This window comes from Ochotona curzoniae, unplaced genomic scaffold (assembly GCF_017591425.1).
Source record: "Ochotona curzoniae isolate NIBS_2020 unplaced genomic scaffold, NIBS_Ocur_1.0 contig_4501, whole genome shotgun sequence".
NCBI classification, from domain to species: Eukaryota; Metazoa; Chordata; class Mammalia; order Lagomorpha; family Ochotonidae; genus Ochotona; species Ochotona curzoniae.
The window spans coordinates 10876626-10899734 of record NW_024466307.1 but is presented as its reverse complement, the minus strand read 5'-3'; the positions used below and the strand labels follow the sequence as shown (position 1 = coordinate 10899734).

Below are 23109 nucleotides of genomic sequence, written 5' to 3'. Positions count from 1 at the left end.
CTGTTTTAAAACACCACGTGGATTATCATTTTTCTGATGCACACTGGAAAGGTGGCAGAGGTACTGCTAGGTGCTCCAGGAAATAGGCTTGTAAACTAGCATGGTTTGAACAGTGTATATTTTATTATTAAGATATTGCACTAACACTATCTTGAAGATGTGCTCATTTTCCTTGGCAGTTTAGAATAAAATGTGTGAGCCTTAGCGTCTCCACTTCCATGGGCCAGCCAGCCAGCCTCTACCCGACTTGAGGCAGGTTGTTCACAGTAGCTGTTGATAGCCAAAGAGCCCTCAGCCCAGTCCTACCCCAACTCTTTCTTCCTCCAAACATATGCAAGCGAAATAAAGTAAAAACAAACAAGAGGAGTGGATGGGAGGGAGTGAAGAGGAGTCACACCTGCAGCATTGGCTCTTGGTAATTACATTCGAATGAACGATTCTCTTTGGAGAAGTGATGCTTCTCCCCGCTACAGAATTTATGGGTCGGCAGGGAACAGGCTCCACCGATGCCAGCAAACCAGTCCTTCCTTCCTTTTCCTAATCCCTCGCTGCTTATTTTAGCCGTGTCTCCACCCCGCCGGGAATGCCATCTAGATCTCAGTCCAGGTAGATCTGACGTCAAGAGATGGCTTTCGTCGATTTGACGTGTAAACACTATTTCCATTCTGCCGGGGAAGGGCTGGGGCTCCACTCAGCTCAGCCTGGAGACCGAAGCGCTTCAGTGAGCGCTCGCCGCCGCCCAGCTTTGCCTCTCCTCCCAGCTCTTAGCAGAGCAACCGGGAGCTAGGAGTGGTCCGGAACCCAAGGGTGGGAAGGGCGAGTCTGTCTGGCTTTTCTCCTCTCCGACTTCTTTTCCCTCCTCCTTCTCACTTGGGTGCTGGCGAGTGCTGTGAGCCATGAAGGGAAGAGCGTGGACTCTGCAGCGGACAGCTCTCGCCTTCCTTTGCGCTTGGTGTGCGCTGAATAGTGTAGGAGCCAAGAGGCAGTTTGTCAATGAATGGGCGGCAGAGATCCCCGGGGGTCCGGAGGCAGCCTCAGCCATCGCAGAGGAACTGGGCTATGACCTCTTGGGTCAGGTAAGAGTTTGCACTTTCCAGAAACTTTTGGGGACTCAAGGGATCAGCCGCAGGGACGGGGGAGCACAGTCTCTCAAGTAGGATGCTCACCCCTGCGCGCAGCGTGGCCAAGAGCTAGGCGCTTCTCCAGCTGTTGTCCCTGGCGCGCAGGGAAGCAGAGAAACCTTGCATTATTTACTGTTTGGGCTGAGTGCAACCAGGCAGAAGGAAGCCACTGCAGCTGGGGAGAGCCGGTTCTTTGCTGCTGTTGGCCCTAGGATTGAAATATTTTCCCGCGCGGTTTCCAAGAGAAATGCTTCACGCTTGTTTAGGGAACTTGAGATGCACGCACTCTCACCAACCAGGCACCCGGGGAGAGGCAAGGCGCGCCAACCCCTGGGACTACTCTGGTGGCCTGCGTCAGGAGCTGGCTGTTTCCTTTTCAATATGGCAGCAGCCGATCCAGGTCTTGCAGCAAGGGGCTAAGCTAGCTTGGGGAGGTTCGCCCGAGCGGCTGGGGGCACGTCCTGGGTGTTGGGAGAGTGCCAGCTGCAAGGGCTTGAGGTCCTGAGATCGCGGGACTGCCGGAGTGGCCTGGGAAACTGAAAGGAGACAAGGTGGGTAAAAGGCGAGGGACCATTTCTATGGATTTTCGGGGAGCTCAGGGTTGTCTCTAGGAACTTGGAAAGTCCGAGCTTGTTAACTTTGCTTGCCCAAGGCCCCTGCAGGATCAGGCTGCCAAACTGGCTGGTAAAGGAACCTTTTTCTTTTTTCTGGTGCCTCACTAAAATGCGTAATCAATTCCCAGGAGGGATCGGCTTAGAGTGGAAGCAGTAGCTTGCCCAGCTGGGGATTAGCAGATAGCCCCAGCAAGCAGGTGGCTGGCAGGGGCGCTCTGTTTGGGGAGTCTGCTTAGCCTTGTGTTCTGTGGGAGGCCCCAGGGAATGTGACTTCCAATCTAAAGCTTTCCTTTTCCTTGACTCACAAGCCTTGCCTTAGAAGTTGATCTGCATTGAAGCGGGGGAGGAGGGAGTTGTAAAACATTTTGGCGCGTTTTCTCTGGAGGGGGTGGTTGCGCTAAGCTGAAGTCATGGATGAGTAATCAGCCGTGGGCGTTGGCGATTCCATAGATCGAATCCACTGGGGAATACGCCTCCTCTTGCTGGAGGCTGCATTTTCCAATTTTGTGAGTCCAAAGATTAAGTTCCCAACATCCCAGAGGCCGACCCAGGATTTTGCTTGTACACAGCCCCAGCTCTCTGGCAGGCTTGGAGTGAGGGGCTGGGGCAGAGGAAGGTTCCCAGGGCAATTGAGGAAGTGAAGGAGACTGGCGATTGTAACAAGTGCTTGTGATTTATGTAGTAATTGGAGTTGTGCTTGGAGTCTGTTGTGTTTGGATATCTATTGACTGAAAAGGGAAAAGGAACAAGGACATTGGGAAGAGTGAAAGGAGAAGACAAAGGGAGAAAAGGCTCGAGGTTCAGGAAGGAAAGCCAAAGGTTGCCAGGAACGAAGGTAAGATTGGAGAGGGCCCTGAAGGTTAGGATTTAGCTGTGGAAAAACCAGGCGACATGAAACAGCTTACTATCCAGTCTATTAACTGCATGCAGTTCTTGGGGATTTGCAGAACCAAAAGAGAACTGCAGCTGGGGTTATTCCGGCAGGTGCAGTGGGAATCATGTAGAGCTTGTATGCCTTACTGGCATGCAGGGTGGCAAACGCTGGGGGATTAAATCTATGCACCTTGGACAGCTACTGAAAGACTAACTAGGACTGCTAATCCTACAGAAAGTAATTGGGGAGCAAATCAAAAACAACCCTCTCCTTTATTTTCTCATTTCTTCACTCCAGACACAAACTCAAACTTGGACCATTTTAATGTGAGGACTGCTTTTCCAACAAATGAAATCCAGAAAGTAAAAACAAACAAAAAGTTTCAGAATCCTTGGGAGAAGCTAAGGGGCTGGAGATGGAACCAGTCACAATAGCCACTAAAAATAGCAAAGAAAACCCAACTCTATTTACATAGGATTTGCAATGCTCTATTTCCTTTAGCTATTTCTAGTGACAGTGGCACTGCTAACAAGTTTTGAGCATAGCTGGTCTTTATAAAGACTAATACTATTTTCCTGTTCCGCTTAGTGTCCCCTTTGTTGATTTAAATTGCTTAAATATACACATTTAGCATTACCAACCTAGGTCACTTATAACCTCAGGATAAAGCCCTGATTCAGTGACAGAAGCAAAGCCAGTTGACAGCACAAATAGAGTGGATAATGAATGATCTTTCCCCACCATTCCTGGCTGATGTTTCTTCCCACATCCATCTGCAACTTGTAGAGGAGCAACTGTCTGAGGTTCAAGGCTGGGTTCAGGGCCTAAGCATCTCTATCAGAAACTTCTCTAAGAGATGAGAACCACCAGTTGAAAGAATACCCTTCTGAAACAAACTGCAGTTGATTGTTAATTAAAAATACACTGATTATCTGGAGGAGCCAATAGCTTCAAGAATTGTGCAATGGGACATCAGCTGAAAATAATAAAGAATGCAGTTCTAAATAGACCAAAGATATGGATAGCCATTCAGAGAAGCATACACTCGAAGGTGGAGCATCTATTGTAAACACAGGAAGATCTTTCTTGAAAGCCTGGAACTGGTGGAAAATCCAATGGTCACAAACAGTAAGTAATAGCAATCTTCCTTTTGGTGTGAAGGCCTGCATTTTATAGCAGCAACAGATTGCTTTAGCTGATCATAGATAGTGCCCAAGGGGTTTGTTTGCCTTTCAGCAATGATTGTTTTCTGACATAATACATTTGATGAAACAGGCATCATCTTGAGAAATGCCTAGATCCACAATATTGTCACACACACACACACACACACACACACACACACACACACACACACACACACAAACAAATGTAGTCTCCCTGAAATGACTGTGAGCCCAAGCAGTAATTTCCTTCAGGTCATCATAAAATCTCTACTAATGCCTTCCTCACGAAGAAAAAGGTCAACTTCAGGTACAGGGAATGGACTAAACAAAGGTTGCTTATGTCTATATTAGTTTGGTTTCAAACTGCACCACATACATTCATTTGAGAAAGTAAATTTTAATATTAATTTTCTCCATTATAGATTGGATCACTTGAAAATCACTATCTGTTCAGACATAAAACACACCCCCGAAGGTCCAGAAGGAGTGCCCTTCATATTACTAAGAGATTATCTGATGATGACCGGGTAAGAATTTATGGTACATTCAAATCAATACCTTGATTTATCTACCTCCTTTATGATACCTAATAGGAGCAAATGAATTTTTTATTGTGATGATGGCTGTTCAACTGTAATATTTCCAGTTTCTTCCTATAGGATAATTATGCATAATAATAACATTGAATTATATTGAGCTGGCTATAAATATGCACTTAAATTATATATAATGTTTGCTATATCTATAAAGCTTATTATATATGCTTTTTCACAAATCTAAAAACATGAAATTGAGGGCTGAAATTCAGGTAACAGCATTAGGAAAACATTTTGACGGAACCATTAAACAATTGTGTAAAAAGATTTATTATTTGAAAATCAGAATTAGGGAGAGAGAGGGAGACAGCAGCAATCTTCCATTCATTGGCTCACTCTCCAGATGACTGCAACAGTAAGGGCAGGGCCAGGCCCGGATCATAAGTGCAGCAGGTGGAACACAGACAGGTACCCTTCTAGGATGCTGGTATCCCAGATAGTAGTTTTACTTGCTATGCCACAAGACTGGCCCCAGTCAAAACCTTGTATCATATGCCTACCATGTTCTAAATAATTTAGTACCAATATGGAGATGCCAAAAAATATGACCCTTTCCATAATATTTGAGTACAATTGAAAATATTCTATGAACCTTATTTGGTTTTGCTATATAGTAAACTAGTGTATATGAAAGAGCCGTAAATTCATATTCTTGCGCGCCAAAGGTTTCCATAACTTTCACATTCTTGATCCAAACCATTTAATCTCTTTTTGCAGTGGTTTGTATTCAGATTTGATGATTAGAAGATTGCAGGAAATATCTACAGTGAACATACCTACTAGGGCAGGAACAATTTGAATATATTTATTTCATTTACTTCTTGATTTCAGAAGCCTATTTATATGAACAGCAAATCGATTGCTATAAGCTATTGGCTAAATTAGGAGCACTGAAATTTCTACATACAATTTGTTGCTTTATATTACCTTGTCATAGTGAGAAGTTTATACTGTTTATCCTGATGTTTTTGGACATGATTTCTGTTGCCTTAAATACCCTGGGAATTACTGTGATAAATGGAAAACATCCTTTTGGTGAGAGATTGAAAACATCCACTTCACTTCACATTAAAAAATGTGAGAGAAAGATTGTAGAACTTTTGAAAGTATACAGAGTTTGGGGCCTATGCTATGTTATAGCAGGTTAATCCACTGCTTGCCATGCCAGCATCCCCTATGTGTGCCACTTCAAGTCCCAGTTGCTCCACTTCTGATCCAACTCTCTGCTAATGTGCCTAGGAGAGCAACAAAGGATGGTCCTGGCCCAGCCCCAGCCATTATGGCCACTTGGGGATAGAGAATCTTTCTGTCTATTCTCTTCTGTCTATATAACTCTGCTTTTAAAATAAACAAATAAATCTTAAGAACATGTATAGAATACATAAAGCCTGTTAAGGAATTTGCATCCTTTGTATTTTGCAACCAATAGAAGGATTAAAATAAATCAAATGGTGAGTGTAGAGAATGATTTGGTCTTGGTCACCACCGTGCAAATGTGTAAGTGCCAGGCCTTGGGGAGACACACATTGTATCAGGACTACAGATAGGGAAGCCACCACTCGCTTTATATCCATTGTATTAAGTTATGCCCATATGTGGGAGAGTAAACCACTTTTTCTAAAATTTATTTTTAAAATCATGTTGTCCAGTGATCACTTCAGTTAACCACCCAAGGCAGATAGCCCATTGAGCATGGGCTTTCAAAGGCAGAACAACTTCCAACACTAGCAAGTTTTAATGTTCAGGAAAGACAATGGCAAAACTTGCTTCTCTGCCTAAATGTATGCCCAGTGCTAATGCACAAGGGAAAGTCAAACTAACTTTTCTTCTCATCTTCCCTGGAGGAAAGTGGACAGAGTGGAGCATACTTCATTGCTATTCTTACTCAAAGAATATCATGAAAATGAAGAGATGGTCCAGTGCTTTTCTCTATGTAGCTTTCTAATGACAGGAATCACCAGGCATAACAACAACAACAACAGAAGAGCTAAGAATTTATTCTCCATCCTAACTCCATTAAAGAGGAGTAATGTAATCCTATGAGAAGTTAACCTCAGAATAATTTTAGTTTTTAAAAATCCTGAAAACATAGAAGCCTGAAGGGGGAAGTTGGAGTAGATGACCTTCATGCTCTTTCCAGACCAAAACATTATTTGCAGTTCATTACATCAGCATTATTGTACACATGAAAGAGAGACACCACCGATCTCTCACTCCCATTTAGTCTGCTGTTTTATAGATTAATACGTAATTTTGTGTTGATGACTTTAATCATAACATGGCTTTCTCCAACTGGATATTTCTCTAATCAGATGGCAGAGTGCCTCTTCTTATATTCCATTTTTAAAACATTGCTCTTGATTTTAATCACTCTTCTTTGATGGGGATAATACTCTTGCAAATGAGCCCTGGGAAGTACAGTGGCAATTGTCCCATCTTTATAAATTCACTAATGAAATCTGCAATTGCAGTTGACCCCCTCTTCCAAAGATTGGTAATTGTCCCCCTTTTTCAGCCACCTTCCAAAGACCGACGATGACGCACTGTGTATTCTAAGCATCAAGGTATTTTAAGCCAAAACAATTACACTTGAAAAATACAAGGACATTAAAAATAAATGATAGTGACTAATATCCAGCTCCAAGTCCCTCCCAATGTTTATTAACAGGCTTGCCGTGTATTTTCTCATTGAAAATTCAGGACAGTCATGGTGGATAGTTTTAGTTACCATTTATTTTTGTTTTTAATTTTAGATCTGACTCATAAAGATACTCATGTTAATAAAATCCCAGCACATACTGGACTGTAATCAAAAGAAAAGATCTATTTGCTCTAGAAAATAGTCCTGTGGTGCCCTCCCCCCCCCCACAAATAATAGTATAACATTGTTTCACAGTTATCAAGATTACAACACAGCCCCCTCAGTCTCTGGGGGGCCTCAATCCCGTAACAGGATTATGCCATACATGTGAGGCAGGTAATTTTCACATTGTCAGATGTCTTTGCATAATGCATGAGACTGAATTAACAGTGCGAGTGTGCCTGGTCAGTGATGCTCATTCATCACCTCAGATTGGTTTCTCGTAGTAAGTACTCTGAAGCAGAGGTTTGAAACAGATTCAAATTTGCAAAGGCACAGCACCAGTGTCATCTCGAGTTACATTTGCAATTTCTTCCTTACACTTGTAAAGGACGGGAAATTAAGCTGTAAGAGCCCCACTGTGACAATCTCCACCCTACCTTATTGACTCATTCTATGAAAAGGCACAAGCATTTGGCTACAGAGTACTGGAACAGAAATTTAAAAAAATTAAAAAAAAAGAAAATATAGGTATTATGGTCTATTTGCTGATAAGAGCATGCTAAATTTTTACCTGCACTGTAACCACAGTGTAAATAATTTCAGGGAATCATCACTTCTCTGACGGTTTCTCCTCCCCGCTAAAGGTCCATTTTACTGTAACAGTGGGAATGTTCAACCCCCCTACCCCAGTAGGCAAACCCTTTGCCCTGAGCTGCCAGTTTGATCTACGGTCAAATGGAGATATTGTGGAGCTTCCTGAATTCTGATGAGAACTGCACAGGAGAGAGAGCGAAGATTATTCCCCAGAGATATCTACCAGAGTTGTAAATTTCTCACTATGGAACTCCATGTAGGTGATCTGGGCCGAACAACAGTATGAAAAAGAGAGAAGCAAACGTTCAGCTCCAGGAGACTCTGCACTGAACCTCTTCAATGACCCCATGTGGAATCAGCAGTGGTACCTGGTAAGTACTGCCAGATCCACTGCACGATGGGCGCTTTGTCATAAGGCATCTGGTGTGATTGGGATCTTCAATCTTGCTGGGTGAGTGAGACTGGAACCCAGGAGAGGAGGGATTGTCATCATTTTATCCTCATAAACTTAGTGGATATAAGCATAAGAGAGCCATACTTGGCCAAGTTAGAGGTTTCAAAAACAATCCATGTAATAAAAACCTCACTCTTGGTTCCAATTGCTCACTAGACCCCTCTAAGCCACACACAGAGTGCAATGATCTTGCTTTAATGTAGGTGGCCCAGTTCTTACATGCCACAGGTGAGGATCCCCAAATGAGGCAAAAGCAAAAAAGGCAAGCCTATTTGCAAATGTCTAGACTTGTTAAGTGTTGGTGCCTGCAGGCTCTTCTCTGTTTTATGTTAAGCCTCTACAGCAGCAATACAAGTTAATAGAAGTATTTGTTGTGGAGAATATTACAAAAGGTAATTTTTCACATGACAACCATAAGTGAAGGCTTAGACGCTGTTACTGCATAATGCGTGGGAAATAGGATTAGCTTCTCTTGCCATTCTGGTCACCTAGGCAGCCACTGCACATTGCAACAGATAAGCCTTCTTCCCTGCCCCTGTTGTGCATTTACTTTGTGGCCAATGCTATTATTGTGTGTTTGACACAAACCGGCTCATTGAGTTTTCACAATGACCTTATGTTTAGATTCAGCTATGATGCCCATTTCACAGATGAGAGAGCAGAGACCCTGGCCAGTCAGTTTGCCACAATCAAAGGGTCCCTAGTGGTGGGATCATGATTCCTTGCTCCACAGGCCGTGCTCCATAATTGCACCTGCAGTTGACACAGACACCTTCTTCCTAAGCACACCTGTCACTCAGCTTCATGTTGCTCTAACAGCTTCCCCCAGCAGACACCCCCATTCCAGTTGTTGCACCTCTGTCTGAAGAGCATTGACAAGGGGGCAGCCCATTCACTGACTGACACGTGGTGGTTGTAACTTACCTATTTCTTACTGACCCCTTCCCCAGGCATCTGGCAGTCTCCTCTAGGCCTTCCAGGTACCTGCAAATACACTTAGATTCATGTCTTCTTGCTACCCAACTCTTCGCTCACTCAATCTCCCACACTACAACCCTCAAAAAAAAAATCATCCAAAAAACAAACCCATATCTCCTCTCACAGACCCTGTGGAAAACAGACAAATTACAATTCTTGTGGAAACCCCAGTCTTCTGAGCCATCCAGATTCTGCATTTTTTTGGTGAAGAAAACTTAGAAAACATATACTTTTGTCTGTGCCCCAGATGTCAGAATGTAAGTTCAATGTGGCAACATAAGCTCGGGGACGGAAATATAAGACATCAAGTATATCGCCAGTTGATGAGGATCTTGATCATATTAATACGAATGAAAGAAGCCTCTTCAAAGTTTCAAAAGGAAGTGACCCTGGGTGATTCATCCCTCCAAGAGATGCCCCATTGGAATATTGGGAGAACAGAACTCTGATGATTCATTTAGTCCTACCCTCTACTTTTTAAAAACATTTCATCTCACTGCCTTTTTCTAAACAGTAGAGTGACCTAAGGGGAAGAAAGCCGAGTCTCTAGCTTGAAGCTCAAGTTCCCATTCTGTAGCCAGCAAATCATGACTGTACCAATGCTTCTTTGTTTTTGTCTTAACCAGCAAGACACTAGGATGACTGCAGCCCTGCCCAAGCTGGATCTCCATGTGATACCTGTTTGGCAAAAAGGCATTACAGGCAAAGGAGTTGTGATCACTGTCCTGGATGACGGCCTGGAGTGGAACCATACAGACATTTATGCCAATTACGTGAGTCAGGGCCCTCCCATGACCAATCCGCAGAGAGTTATTTATGTAGATACACAAAGAAGGGGTAGGGGTTCCTGCACGATTTAAATCATGAAAAAATCATGAGCCACTCAGTGTTTGGGGGGCCTTGAACCATCCAAACCGAGCCCCACACCTGAGGTCATTGCCATGGCCTTTTTCTTCACATCCCTTCAGGTTCAGTTTCTCTGATATTGTGAAGTTAAGTGATGCAAAAATTCAATGTAAATACCATATTATGAAAAGTAACACTAAGCTGAGAAAGAAAATTCTGCTTGCAATGAGAAAATAAATGAAAATGACCTGCATAATTGTTCAAGAAGTCCATAGCATAACACAGACTCTCAGTAATATTGTAGGATTTTAGTCCAGTGTGGTAGACACTCTTTAAGATCGTCCCTAATCATTTCATCTTTCCACCCATTCACTGTTCCTAACTGCAAGGTAAAGAGTGAAAGAGGAGATGAGGAAGCACAGCAAAGTGTAGGAGGCAGGAATTACAGAAACCTAAGGAGAGGTAGTGGCAATGGTGGTAGCATCCCTCTGTAGCAGAGACTGTGGGACAGCAAGCTGACTGGGGAAGGGAGGGTCTTGGAAGGTTGTCTTGACATTCAGACACACTCTCTTGAATGAAATGACATGTTTATTTCATGTACCTGGGGAGAATGGACGAGCCTGCCAGGGATCTGCATTCCATCCTCCAACCACATCATTGCATCTATATTCAAAGACACTTGAGTATCAGAGAGTGCCCAAGTAGCTGTGCTCCCTCAGCGAAGCCATTCGGCATCCAGGACCTCATCTTTCTCATCTGAAAACCATGCTGATTGAACTCTGCCCAGTGCGGCCATCCTCAGAGTGCCCAGGGACAGTAGGTCTGGGAGCGTGCCATGGCAAGCTGGCTCATTTTGCTGTGTTCATCATGTCTGCTTGACATGTACTATAATAAATACACAGTGCTGAGGCCAGAAACTTCAAATCACAGGCTTTTCAGCCAACGACCAGGATGGAAGGGGATAGGGGTAGAATCTAGGTTGTGTTGCTTTTTAAAAATGGTGCCACAGCAGCATTTCTGTTGTCTCTTTAGGATCCAGAAGCTAGCTATGATTTCAACGATAATGACCATGATCCATTTCCCCGATATGATCCCACAAATGAGAACAAGTGAGTAAATGTGCATTTGGGAGAATAAAGTGCTCTAAAATGCTTTTATTTTGCCAGGGAAAATGACACTATAAATTTGATATACATTTCAACTCTTACACAGTATTAATGCCACCCATCCATACCATGGTATTTGGTAGCTTCTCAAAGAAAAACCAAAGAAAATGTCTTTTAAAAAAAATGCTTTTGGTTTATAGGACTGTAATTAAGCTCTGTATACCCTGAAAATCTCCCTTCTACTGTTTCTGAGTGACTGTAGCTTTAGAAAGAATGATTTTGAGTTTGTCCCCTGTTCCTCTATAAATCTTTCACTAGCAGCAACATATTTGGTGTTGATCATAAAGAGAAATACATAGAAAGAAATGCACATTAGCAAATCCCTGCATCTGTCTACAATCACTACAGCCATTTTGATCAGTTCACCCTGAAGGTCATGGCCAGATACCAGGCAGAGAAAGGGGCAATTGAGGCTTGGCCAAGTCCAATTCCAGAGCACTGGACCAATTAGTAATTCTTCCAGATTTCCTGCTGGGTGTGAAACCAAAAAGAGGACAAAGAGGACAGCACTTGACCCCTAGATTAACAATCTCTCCGTGGCAGCCACATAAGGATGAAAGGAGGTCATGCACCTGGCAGTGCAAAGCCAAAGACCAAGGAAAGAACCAAAGTGAGAGAAAGAAGCCTCACTGTGTATGCACATGGCCTCAAAGTGTCCATGCCTGTGGAAGAGCTCTTCTTCGTCCAACTTGGTGTCTCTGATGGACTCCAAGGAAACGGTCAACTTTCCTCTTCCTTCTCTCCACTCAGAAGAGGCTTGCACCCAAATAGATCAAACTCCAGGCCAAGACGGGTTTGTCACTACAAAGCAATTCAAAGTTTTAGTAGATGTCACATCTAGTGTTGCCCATTTCTCTCTGGATTGTCACCCCATTTGAGTCAGTCCAGCACCCCTCACACCCACCTTCTGACCTGCCCCTTATTCTCTCTCAGAACCCCCATGTAGCTAGGCCTATGCAGACCTGAAATTCTTCTTTTCTTTGGCTGGGTCTCCACTTTCAGAAGGTCAGCAAGTCCCAGAAGGAGACCTGGGGCATATAGATTTGATCTAAACTTTGGGATACATATTTCTTCCTTATCAGGGTAGGCATATAGAGTTCAAAGATGTTAATTCTTCTATTACCACCTATTTCTCCGAGTAAAGGAATTAGCCATAAGCAGCCCTTATGGGTTAGACTGGTTCCAAGAACAATAAATTAGTAACCAGTGCCACAGTACTCTTAGAACAAGTGAGGTGTCTCAGCCAGGCATAAAAGGCAAGCTCTCAGCTGTCTTTCTGAGTCAGAATAATGCAGGACCATGAAGAAATCTGTGCTTATGGAGCACAACTTTGTAATGTTAGCCTGGCTTAGGGATGTCGTTGCCAGTGGCCAGTATACAAAGTGACCTTGGACAATCACTTCTCATTGCTTCTACTGTTGTTGTTGGTTTTATCACTTAAAATGAGTGACAAGACTTCTGCCCCCTGCATTTCTGAAGGGAGCTTCCTGAGGGACTACAGGGGTACCTTTATTAGAATGGAATAAGAATAATTTTTGCTCCATCCCTTTGCAAAAATTTAGAGGGATATCTGTGGTGCCACATGGGCACAGCTTAAAAGATCTGCTGGAGATACTAGGCTCTTCCTTGGCCCCAAGAACCAGAATGGGTTAAAAACCTGCGTCTTGGCTGCACAGTAAGTGAATACCTGGTGAGATGATTATTTTTGGAGTTTCTCTAGGCATGAGAAAAGAGACTCAGACCTCCCTCTCTCCTCCTCTCCAAAAGAAGGAATCTCACAGTCTGGCATTTATAATGGCCACATTTCCCTTGGCACAGGGAGCTGCAGGGTATAAGGTTTAGTGGTATTTATTTTCTACCTGACAACTTTGAGCTTCCAGTGTACCATCTATCATAGGCTTTCACATAGTATGGTGTTCATCTGGCAGAAACCTAACAGCTAAGTGCACAGATTTGGGACCCAGACTTTGATCAAAGCTTAGTTGAGTGACCTTGAGCAAATAATGTGGCTTCTTTGTACTTAGCATATTATCAATTTTTAATAAGGGATACCTACTTTACTTGGTACGTATGCTATACACACACATACACATATATATATCATATCACATATAGGTCATATGATAGATATAGATGTCACATGATATATATGTGTGTGCATCTATCAAATTCAGGTACTAGTTGGTACATTAAAATAACTACATAACTGTTTGTTCTGGTGACGATAATAATGACACCAACAGTAATAAGAATGATAGTGATGATAAGATAAGAAAAGCTTCCCATTCAACAAGAATATGAGACCTTCTGTCAATGAAAAATCATGACAATCACCCTATAGGAATAAAACACAAACAAGTCAATTTTCTGAGCTAGCTCATAAACTGTTGTTTGAAAATGACACAATGAGCAACTATCTCTCAGGGTTTTCTTGACGATGGACCAGAAAGGTAGCATCCCTATCATTTATCAAAAGGCGTAATAAAAAATAATAGAGATACAGAGTGTTGTCAGATAAAAATCCCTTAGGTTTGGAAAATGAATGGCTCCATTTAGTTAGCCTTTATAGCAATTGGAGGCCTATTATTCCCAATTCCAGGGGCATTATCTCTCCAAGCTATCTCTACCACAGCATTTCTTTATTACTTTGTAAATAAGCCAAATAGAAGCTGTGTTTGAATGCCCCTTCGCAAGTCAAAAGAGGAATCAAAAAATAAAATCATAAAAGTGCAGGTAACTCTGATGATTAAGCAAGCATGAATCTATATTCTGAATTTCAACATCAATTACTGATTATCTTTCTAGTTAAGTAACATTTGTGACAAAGATGTTTTCTCCAGAATAATAGTAGTCTTTAAATTATCTTGTGGAATAATTTTTGAAAATCAATTTGTTTAAATGCCAGTTACTACCATTGCCCTAGGATAATAAAGGGTTCTTTAAGTCTCAGTGCTGGGTTCCAGAAAGAAAGGACTACAGGTCTACAAAGAATGACACAGATACCCTTCCATGGAGTCCTCCGCATTCCCCAGTGTGTAGAAGAGTTAAGTGAGAAGTGGGAAGCAGGAGTGTCTGCACTGTGATCTCCCTGCAGCTTTCACTGGAAAAGCACTGGCTCTGAGTCCCTAAGAAACATCACACTGCATCATGCTCTAGAGCAGAGGACAATGCTGGGAGCGCTCTCAGCAGGCTGGCTCTATGGGCTCAGGCTGCAGACTGTCGCTGGTATATTTTGCCAGTCTGTCTCTCATCCTGTGTAAATGGAAACATGGACAGTGGTGACTTTGGGAAGGACAGGTCTGTGAGGATGACCACTTACAAAGGCCATTCATCACCAGAGCCCAAAATGTGATTGAATGCTCACATGTGCACATATTTCTCAGATAACCGGTGTTTGGCCCAGGACATCTTCAGTCGCAAGAGAAAAAAATTCTAACTCAAGGAGTAAGCAAAATGGAATCAGTTTAAAAATAAAACAAACAAACAACAACAACACAAATCTTTCATCCAAGGGATATTGTAGTTTCAGGTGTTGTGAGATCCAGTAACTCCCCTCATATGTCACCAGGACACCAATCCTTCTCACTCCACCTCTGAAGTTGATCATACTTTCTTGACATCATTATTAATGGAATTTTGCCTGGCAACAGAATCCACACGGCTCCTTGGAATTTAAACCTCAAGGTTCCTAGGAAAAGCTGTATTTCACATTCCTAGAAGATGCATCAAAAGTTGAAAGCTCTCTGAGAAGTGGGTCTTGAGCACTGAAAGAATCATAAGATGGTTGGGGAAGGCCACTTGCTTCCAGGGGAAAACGCTAGGAAACCGGAAAAAAGGAGATGTCTGCCACATCAGGGAAGACCTTCAACTAAAGATACTGATAAGCTCTGACTTAGAATTTTCATCCAGTGTTAGTTTGAAGAAGCAGACACAGCATCCAGTGGGAAGAACCAGGAAATCATCATTGGTACTTCTGGGAAAAGTAAAGCTAAGCTTGCCCGAATGACTTTGGCTGACCCAGTCAAGCTAGAAGTTTTATATTCTATTTCAGGGTGAGTCAGAAGAGGGCTAGTGTAGTAGTGTCTGCAACTAGCTAGCTGACTAACAATATTGTTCAGAGCTAGCCCTCCACCCTTCCTTTAAGTCACTGTATCTGGCCAATGGCTCTACCAAGCCACCAGAACCTTCACATCACTCCCCGGTGTTTCCACATTGGAACAGAGACATGAAATAAACAACTTTGCTACCATTTTACCTGTGAGTGAGAACAGTGATGGGGAAGGACAGGTATCAGCCCCAGAAACTCAGAACTCATGTCTGAGAGGTAGAAGTGGATGTGTTTGAGGGACTCCTCTGAAATCACCAATTACCCTCCCTACCTGTGTATACACATGTTGTTCAGGATTCTGCTCTTGGTAGGAGTTGTAGGAGCACCTTACTTCTCAATTCGTCTGGGTTGTGTTATGAAAGTCTTCAACTCCTTTGGTCCTGGAAAATCTTCAAACATTTCACTGTGGTGTCTATGGATAGAAGAGAAAAGGGAGACTTCAGAAGGGCCTGTGTTCTGTTACATAACACTAACTCTAGCCAAGGTAACCACCAGGCAGAAAAGTACAGAATCCCATTTTGGGGGAATTCATTCCTGAGTGGCAGGCTTCTCTTAGCAATATTGATAACTAACATTTCCTGGGTTCATAACTATGCATCACCCTCTGTGTTATACACACGCTCTCTCTCATGGGACCTTCATAACAACCACGGGAAGTCCAACAACCTACCTAAGGCCACTGTATGACTTAGCAACAGCAGCCAGAGTTTGAACTCAACATAATTTGGCTCTAGAACCTACATCCTTCATCTGAACAGAAATTGCTTCTAATTCCATGGAAAGAAAACCAGCAGCAAGACTAACAGAAGTCATTCTATCCAGGTACTATAACTTCATGTATGAATGCCTGTCCTTTTCCTGTTGTGTGATTCTCACTTTTTAATCCTTAGACACGGGACCAGATGTGCAGGAGAGATTGCCATGCAAGCCAACAATCACAAGTGTGGAGTGGGAGTGGCCTACAATTCCAGAGTCGGAGGTAGAGCAGAAGGAGGGGTTGTTTGGAGGGTGGCAGGAAGGGGGTGGTCCTATTGTTTGATGCTGCCATTTGATGCTTGCATCACATCTTGGAAATGGGCAGACAGAGTACTTTCAAAAACCAGTGGTAGAAATGAGTTCCGTGCAACATTTGCTGTTGGACATTGGTGTTATTTGCAAGAAAATCAATAGATTTGGTTTCCTTGAAAATAGGGAGCTAAATAGAGCCTTTACTACTTTGCACTGGAAAAAATGGAAATATTGGAAAGCATTTGAACAAAATCCCATCTTCTCTATGTTCTGATTTAGATGGGTTGGTTCTGGGGATTGCTAAGGGAACAGAAGGAAGAGATAAATTTAGGCAGACATTCTCTGCCTCTCAATTCTGTAGCAGTCCTTAATTTAATAGAAAAGAAAGTTTTAAATACATACTTGTTATACTACATAGTAGTCGAAAGTTATCTTTGCTAATGAGGATGTGGTATCTATTTGTTTTGGTCAAAGTTCACATAGGGAAACATGTGGCGAGTGTCATTTGGATGACTACAGTTGTTTTATAAAAGAAACAATTTTTAAGAATTACAGGAACCAACACAGGGGTAAGAAACATAGGCAGGTATTCACAGCTCTAGGCCAAAGAAGCAAGGCGAAAGAGAGATTAGCAGAAAATAAGAGAATGCTGTGGGCTTGAGAGCAAGCCACTGGGCATGCAGTGTGTCCCTACGCACAGGGAGAACAAAGTCAAGGAGGACTCAGAGCTGGGGCCGGTGCCTCCATTCACCTGAGCGGAAGGCAGAAGTCCCGGACAGAGCCCAGCTCCCATGGAGAAGGGTCCAGAGTGAGAAATGCAGGGGCTAATTGGGCAGATTTCTCCTTCTCTTTACACCATAATGCTATACATTGTGAGCTCAGTTTGGTTTTCCAGAATTACAACCACAAGAAAGATGGCTTGTAGAACATGCCAATTATAGTAAAGCTCTATGAAAGTCTACATAAGTGCACCTGGCATTTTGTCATGGATTCTTTTGTTGAAACCCAATAGATACACATCCTGACATATACAATACATTTGTATTGAGCCAGGAGACTCTTAGATTAAGTACCATTCCTGATTCTTTTGTTGCTGGCAACTTAAAAGCACTGTGCTAATTTTAAGAAAATGGAGGCAGAAGCACAAATTATGCAATTAACTAGAAAAAGAATTCTCTTTTGAAGTTGTGATGAAGTAAACAGTTACAGACTGTGAGAGTTTTCTGATTCCTTAATTTTATATATATAAAAAAGAATCACAACTATTTTTTCCTAAGGTAACAAAATACAATTTGTGGCAGTATAGAATGAAACTCGAGACTTCTGATTCTAGACCTGCTGATTTTTTTTAAGATGACTCTACTCTTTGATATATTTTTGGATCACCAAATAGCACTTACTGGTTATCTAATTTATGTCAATCACTTACCCTACAACACAGTACAGTCAGCATATAGTGGTAGCTGACAGGACAAGTTAGGATGCCAGAGTTCCAGAATTCAAACTCTTGTTTCCCAATTATAAGCTCTGTGGTCTTGAACAAGTTATATGCATGCATATATCCATCTAAAATGGTAGTTTGTGGACAGGTGTTTCATACAGACAAGGCCCTGTTGAATGATGACTGTGTGTAGGTAGCCATGCATACCCATGAATGGCTATGAATACCATTTTTCAATTGAGGAAACTGAGTCAGGCTGAGTAGCCTGCTCCCAATCCCATAACTACAAAGTAGCAGAGCTGTCTGCTTCTTCTTCCAAATGTGTTTTAAACAACTTTTCATTTTTGCCAACACGATTGAACTGGGCACATCAGTGATAGGTTCTTTTGCCTCTGCTCCACAGTAAATAGCCATTTGACAAATCTGAGGCTGTGCACTCTGCTGCATTGCAAGCCTAAAGCTAGGAAGTACCAGGGAGCTGCTTGTATCTCCAAATTGCCTTGGCCTCCCTGTGTCTGATAATGGGCCCCCACCTGTGGGAGAACATGGAGAGCTGTCAAGTCTCCCTTCCTCCTGATAAGATGTGATGCTCCCTTGGGAGGGAAAGCCATGGCAATTTCATCCTTTGGATTATTTAGAAGAAAGGGAAGCATGTGCCTTAAGAATGTGTTTTAGCCAATACATAAAAGGATGGCCTTGGGGTTACTTTTTAATCAATGCTCAGACACAAGTTTTCTTTCCTTATTTGTTAGTTTCCTTTTGTGAACAGATCTTTGTGAGCTGCACAGTTCCTCATACCAGGTCCTTTGTGTAGCAAAAATTAGGCACCAGCCATTCACAGTCAAGCTATGAGCATGCTTGAAGATGAGGCCTGTCTGAGGGATCTTTCTGGTATTCATGATATTGGGATGGTGGAAGGTGGTACGATTGTAAATGACAGCAATCATGACCACTTCCCCTTGTCTCTAGATGCAATCACAGGGGTAGGACTGGGGACAAAGCTTTGACGTGGCTGGGGACACAGCCACCTGTGCAGTGCACTCTCCCTATTATCTCCAGAGGGCAGACAAGGGAATTTATGAGGGTAGCAACTTGTGCCTTGCTTCCCTGCTGTTAATAATCAGGCACTGGGGACATCCAGTAATTACCTTGTTTTTAAGTTTTTATAAAATATGTATATTTGGAGCATTGTGCTTTTCCATACATGCATGTTCACTGTGTGTGTGTTTTACTGCTCAGGCATAAGAATGCTGGATGGCATTGTGACCGATGCCATCGAGGCCAGTTCCATTGGATTCAATCCCGGCCATGTGGATATTTACAGTGCTAGCTGGGGCCCTAATGATGATGGGAAGACTGTGGAGGGACCTGGCCGACTAGCCCAGAAAGCTTTTGAGTATGGTGTCAAACAGGTGAGATGCTTAACACTGACCCAGATGAGGTGACAATCTGACTATTTGGGTATGCAGAGAAAGAGTGATGGGGAGAGAGATGGTTGTGAATTTCCTGACAAAGTCCTTTTACAATTTTCCTTGCAGTTGAAGGGCCAAATTATTCTTCAGAAAGATGGAAGCTAAAGGTTAAGAGAGCTTCTCCTGTTTGGGGCTGAGGTTGAGTAGAGGTTGATGATTGGAGGATATGAGCTTGATAATGACCTCAGGACATTTTTCAGTCCTTCTTCCTGCTCCTTTTGGTTTTGGACACTGGGTAAATAATGGGTCAGACTGCTTTCCAAGGCTCTGACAATGCTTTCTGCAATGCAGAGCCTGTGCCTTTTACTGGGCCCATTGCATTGCTCTGTCTGTTGCCTGTGCTACCTTCCTGCTTGGATTCTAAGGTCTTTGCACTCCACAGGAGGAAGCCTGAGTAAAAACATACAGAGGAGAGCTGATAGCCTTGACGAGTTCCATTCAACTGAAGAGTCCCTTTTAATGCAGCTGCAAGGCAGATCTGAATAATGCCTGATTTTGTCATTCTATCAGGCAGAAGATTCATGCCAAAAGAAAGAGAAGACGTTCAAAGATTCAGGCATAGTGACATGAGCCCAGAGAAGAGTGAAAAAATAATGAGCCTGTGCTGAAGGCTAGATTATGAATCTGCATAATAATGTGAACGAGAGAAAAGACAGCCCATCCTCTGGCAGACAGACCAGATGATGGAGGATGATGGGGTTGGAGTCTAGGCACCTCAGTTATGGTGTCATGAGACTTCTAACTCCAATCCTGGAGGCCCTGAGTTGAAAACAGACCCCGGTCACTGTGTCTGAGGACATCACACATGTATCTTTGCCAGGTGTTGGGGAGAGGGAGTTACTGCACTTGGATCCAATATATGACCCCAGCTATTATATATTCTGTCCCTTCCTTCAGGGGAGACAAGGGAAGGGCTCCATCTTCGTCTGGGCTTCGGGGAATGGGGGCCGCCAGGGGGACAACTGTGACTGCGATGGCTACACCGACAGCATCTACACCATCTCCATCAGCAGCGCCTCCCAGCAAGGCCTGTCGCCCTGGTACGCTGAGAAGTGCTCCTCTACACTAGCCACGTCTTACAGCAGCGGGGACTACACTGACCAGCGCATTGTAGGTTGCTTTTTCTCTAACCTCCGCTCCCCCTCCCCAGGGGTGGGAGTTGGGATGGAAAGCACAGAACACGGCTTGCATCTGGAAGGATGCTCCTGTTTGACCTTGGGCAACCGCTGATCTGCTTAGGCTTGGGGTCACAGGTGGGGAGAAACTGCTTATTCAATTGCAAGACTGGCAAGGGCTGGGAAGTTTTCTCTCCAAGGCTGAAGACATGCCTGCCAAGATGACCTGTCTTCTCTGTCACTTTTAAACTTAGCTCTGAGAGGCCAGTAAACCTGTCATTACTAACAGGTGAACCAACAAATGTCTTTTCTGCTTGTCTCAGGCCTCCCTGGAAATTGTCTTGAAAGAAATTTCAGGGTTGGAGGGGCTATCTCGCCCTCATGCTGGTTGATCCCTTAATAGTGGGGCTGGAGTCTGACTTGCCTTTAGCAGATGATAAAAATATAGTCTATCCCAGTTCTGTCTCCTAAGAACAGGCCACCTGCAGAAAAATAACATGCTTGATTCCCCCAAGGTTAACCCCTCACTTCTGGAAAAGCAGCTTCCTGGAGTTGCTATATGCTCAGGGTCCCTGCATCCCACGCCTTCTTCCTATGCCTTCTGTTCATGAGTCAGACTGCCAAGCGCAAGGATTGGATCTCCCTTCTGGGGCACGATGAGGAAAGGGGCTTAGAGAACAGACACTTTAAATGGAAAACATTGCAAGCCTCCAATTTAAGCACTACACATAGGGAGAACCAGAGAACTGGAGGGTAACAATTTCAACAAGACCCTACCCATAATCATGGCCTGGGAATGGGTGCCAACTTGTGGCAGCTCAGCATCTTTATTCCCTTAGCCCTTCCTGTCTGTGCAAGCTTGTTGAGGCGTGAAGCAGCTCTGGTCTCAATGTAAAAGCACCTGCTTCCCTCACTGGTGGTCCCCATCCTCCAATTCTCCAGGAATGGACAGCACTATTAGTTTACAGCTTCTGAAAGGGGTGAGTCAGACATGTGCAGGGCCCCTGGCTCTTGCTGTCCTCCCTGGGCACACAGACAGCTGTGAGCACACCTAGAACCACCCCATGCATTGACTGTCACTGCCTGGCACTCACTGTGCCTTCCACTGAAGCACAAGAAACATTTCTATCTTTGGAAGGGTCCCTCCTAAAAGTAAACCAGCTCTGGGAGAGACAGCCAGCAGATGCTATTTGTGACAGTTGCAGTAATGTAGTCTTTTGTAAACCTCCTGGCCCCCATTTATGTCATCTCCGGGGGCTCATGTGCATCAACAGGTAAAAGGCAAGCCTCGCTTCTGTAGCCCTCCGAGGAGTAGAGCCATCAAAACTTGAGAAATTCTGAGCGGGAAGCCAAAGGAGGTGATAATAGAACAAATTATTATTTTTTAACACCTCCCTCCCACACGTTGAAATCTGGAGCTAGCAACTGAAATGCTGCATGCACCCTGGGAGGGTGTCTTTTTAGGAATCATTTGGCCCCACTATCCACTCAGTCAGCAATGCTGAGGAGATCTTCCATTTCCTCCCCTTCTTTCTTTCAGCCAAGTCTTCACTGCCCTACATTATCCTGGGCAGCTTCTTATGTGCAGTGATGTTGTATCATAACATTGAAGTCTCCACACTTGTGTCAGGAAACAGAATCTACTTTTACAGGTGGGGGAACCAAGTCACTTGCCCATAGCACACATTGAATGTGCAACAATTCTGCAGACTAAATGCAGAACTAAATCCAAAATACTTTTCACTTACAAAGCAAGGTCCAAACATGGACATGGACTTTCCTGGGTGACAGATGTAGTCTGCCTGTGTGTGTACACTTTGCACAGCAAGTTCAAGTGCTTGACATCAGGACAGTTTCCCATCCAGGTGCCGAAGAGGCATCACATGCCATTCTGAAGGCCAAGGGGAATTTTGGGAGAGGCAGAATTTCTCAATATGCCAGACCAAACACAATGGACCCGGTGATTAATGGGCTGCTGTGATTCACAGTGATTTCGAGACTGTTCCTTTTTTATAGACAGCATTTCATTTGGGGATCTCAGAAGAGAAAATATTCATAGTGGGAGTACTTCATCCCCAGAAAAGGCATCTTGCTGCCAGAATTATAGACAAGTAACATGCAGAGGAGAACAAACTAAAATATCAGCAGATGGCAAATATCCGCTCGTGGTTTTGAGGAGGAAGTGGGGAATGGATTCAGCTGTTTCCTGGTCACAGCGGATGTGGCCCTCGGTGAGCAGCATGCCTCTCGCCTTCTCACCTGTCCCTGCCTCTCTCTCCTGCCTGCCGCATCCAGACCAGCGCCGACCTGCACAATGACTGCACTGAGACCCACACGGGCACCTCGGCCTCTGCACCTTTGGCTGCTGGCATCTTCGCACTGGCCCTGGAAGCCAAGTAAGGCCCAGAGAGCTTCTTATTAGCTCCCCTTCCTCTTTATTCATCCTACATGTTGCTTTCTGGACACGTGGTGATGGTAGAAATTTTAGAAACCTACAAAACAAAGTACAAACAAACTGTCTTCTGCCACTTGGAGACAGCCATTATTAGTATCTCAATGCAGATGTCACACACACACACACACACACACACACACACACACACACACATGAATTATGCACCTTAATATACACAAGTTTTGCAATCTGTTTTAATCCCCTTTATAATGTTAAAAGAATTTCAGGCTCATGTCAATGACACTTCAACTTCAAATCTCTCCCAATCCTCTTTCCACTCAATTTCAAGGCCTTTTCC

General features: G+C 43.6%; 1 protein-coding gene across 1 annotated transcript in view; it reads left to right on the top strand.

The window, feature by feature from the left end:
• The first annotated feature begins 775 nt into the window (after nt 1-775).
• The window catches only part of PCSK1 (proprotein convertase subtilisin/kexin type 1), a 39315-nt gene continuing 16981 nt past the window's right edge, over nt 776-23109 (top strand). The window contains exons 1-9 of the mRNA XM_040985900.1: nt 776-1076; nt 4198-4302; nt 8029-8139; nt 9827-9973; nt 11079-11155; nt 16211-16299; nt 19009-19181; nt 20139-20351; nt 22652-22752. Of these exons, the coding sequence (XP_040841834.1) occupies nt 897-1076; nt 4198-4302; nt 8029-8139; nt 9827-9973; nt 11079-11155; nt 16211-16299; nt 19009-19181; nt 20139-20351; nt 22652-22752 (1196 nt within the window). The 5' untranslated portion in view covers nt 776-896. The remainder of the gene's footprint in view (nt 1077-4197; nt 4303-8028; nt 8140-9826; nt 9974-11078; nt 11156-16210; nt 16300-19008; nt 19182-20138; nt 20352-22651; nt 22753-23109) is intronic.